Consider the following 1,799-nt stretch of genomic DNA (forward strand, 5'->3'; position numbering starts at 1 on the left):
CACTAATGATTTTAGCTCTAAAACCCAAGTGGTCAATGGGTTAACCAAATGAATACTCCCATAACACAGAAGAATGGTAGGATTTGGGACCTAGTAAAGGACTGGGGACTGTGTGTCATGAGAGAGTACCAAGACTCAGTCAGGTGAGGCTGAGAGTGACTAGGACAAAGAGAATGAAAACTGCTCATAAAGGAGAGGGTGTTATAAGATATTGAAGGAGAAATGATGTGGAGTAGATTCTGGGTTTTGACCTTGCGCTTTCTGTTCTTGATACATATCTGCTTGATGATGTCCCAGGATGCAGGTCACATTTATCCCCAGAGGGAGGGCGGAAGCACAAGACAGCTGAAGTAACCGTCCTAGGAAGGCAGGCTTCATTTATCATGTAAATCCAATTTACGATTTATTTTTATAGAGTAAATGGAAAAGAAATATGATGGTCAAGACTTCACAGAGGAAGTGTCATGACTGGGTAAACCAACCCAAACCAAAGCCTGATCTAAGCATCTCCATCCCTTTGAGGATGTCCAATAACATATTCAGGAGCCCAGTTACGAGAATCACATCCCACCCAGGCAATGAGGTCAGGTGCCACCAGTGGGAGGAGACCTTGGACAAGCCCCAACAGGTGTGCTGGCAGAAGAGACTTCAAGGGCTCCAGGCCTGCAGCAGCGAAGGACAACTGCTAAGCTCTTTCAATCTCACCAAAGCCTTGCAAGCATTAGTGCCTAGTTGCACAGGTGAGTCCCTACCAGGCGTTCTCACAGGTGGTGCTCACTGCAGCTCCATGTCCAACCCTGCCGGGTCCTCGCATGTGGCAGAGATGACTCCAGGTGCTGATCTGGGCATCCCACAGCTCCCCTGCAAACAATTTCTGGTAACTGAGAAAGATATCAAGAAACAGGAAAGGAAAATGAAGACAGCAAGAGAGAGACTGGCGAGAGCGTTGCTTGCAGACAGACTCGCTAGGGAGACAGAGAAAATGAGGGGCCAAGAAGGATGTCCAAAGAAACAATAGGGGGGAAAAAGAAGATGGTGCAGATGAAACAGAGCTCGACACTATTAATGTCTCTTTGCAGTGTCCCTGTTTTCTTGCTTTGAGCTTTTGAACTTTAAAATATCCCAATGCTTGTCTTTATTAAACTTCTTCATGTGACAAAATATATAGATAGTGATCTTTTTGAGGTGAGAGATTTGGTTTCAGATGAGGAAAGGAGACCTTTCCTTTTCATGTTGTACTCTCACTTTCCTTTGCTATCTACTTGTATTTAAAAGTCAATGAGTTATCAAAGTCATGGGATTATTTAGTGCTCTGCCCTTACAGTCACAGAGTAAAACCTACCTGTCAGAGTGAATTGTCCTTTTTGTGTAATATTCCGGTAGATTCCAAAATAATATTTTATTGAAGAGCTTTTATATCTATGTTTTAAAATATCTACTTCTAGATCTTTATTTTCCTGTCCTTTGTTGCACATTAATTCAGAGTTGCATATAATGAAATACTAGACTTTGCTTCATTATTTAGATTTCTATGTGTTTGAAATTTGATTCATGAAGATTGGCATGTCATTTGGGGGATCACAATATCAAGAGAGACTGTTTTCAGCATCATTGACCTAACAATGAGTTACTGCTTGTTGGCATTTATTTGTCTATTTGCCTAACCAAGCATGTTGTATTATCAAATCCTCTTTATCATTACTAAATTTGCGTGACATATTTATCACTTTCTGAGAGTAATGTATTAAACAATAATAGAGTATCTATAGTATTTATATCTTCCCTAAAAAAATTATTTT

General features: G+C 40.7%; 1 protein-coding gene across 1 annotated transcript; it reads left to right on the forward strand.

Annotated features, from left to right (window-relative positions):
- The first annotated feature begins 361 nt into the window (after window positions 1–361).
- MBD3L1 (methyl-CpG binding domain protein 3 like 1) lies at window positions 362–1,018 on the forward strand. The gene has a single exon (XM_016195644.2). It carries the CDS (start codon window positions 434–436, stop codon window positions 1,016–1,018), a length of 585 nt encoding a protein of 194 aa, XP_016051130.2. The 5' UTR covers window positions 362–433.
- The last annotated feature ends 781 nt before the right edge of the window (window positions 1,019–1,799 follow it).

This window comes from Miniopterus natalensis, chromosome 2, assembly GCF_054644295.1.
Source record: "Miniopterus natalensis isolate mMinNat1 chromosome 2, mMinNat1.hap1, whole genome shotgun sequence".
NCBI classification, from domain to species: domain Eukaryota; kingdom Metazoa; phylum Chordata; class Mammalia; order Chiroptera; family Miniopteridae; genus Miniopterus; species Miniopterus natalensis.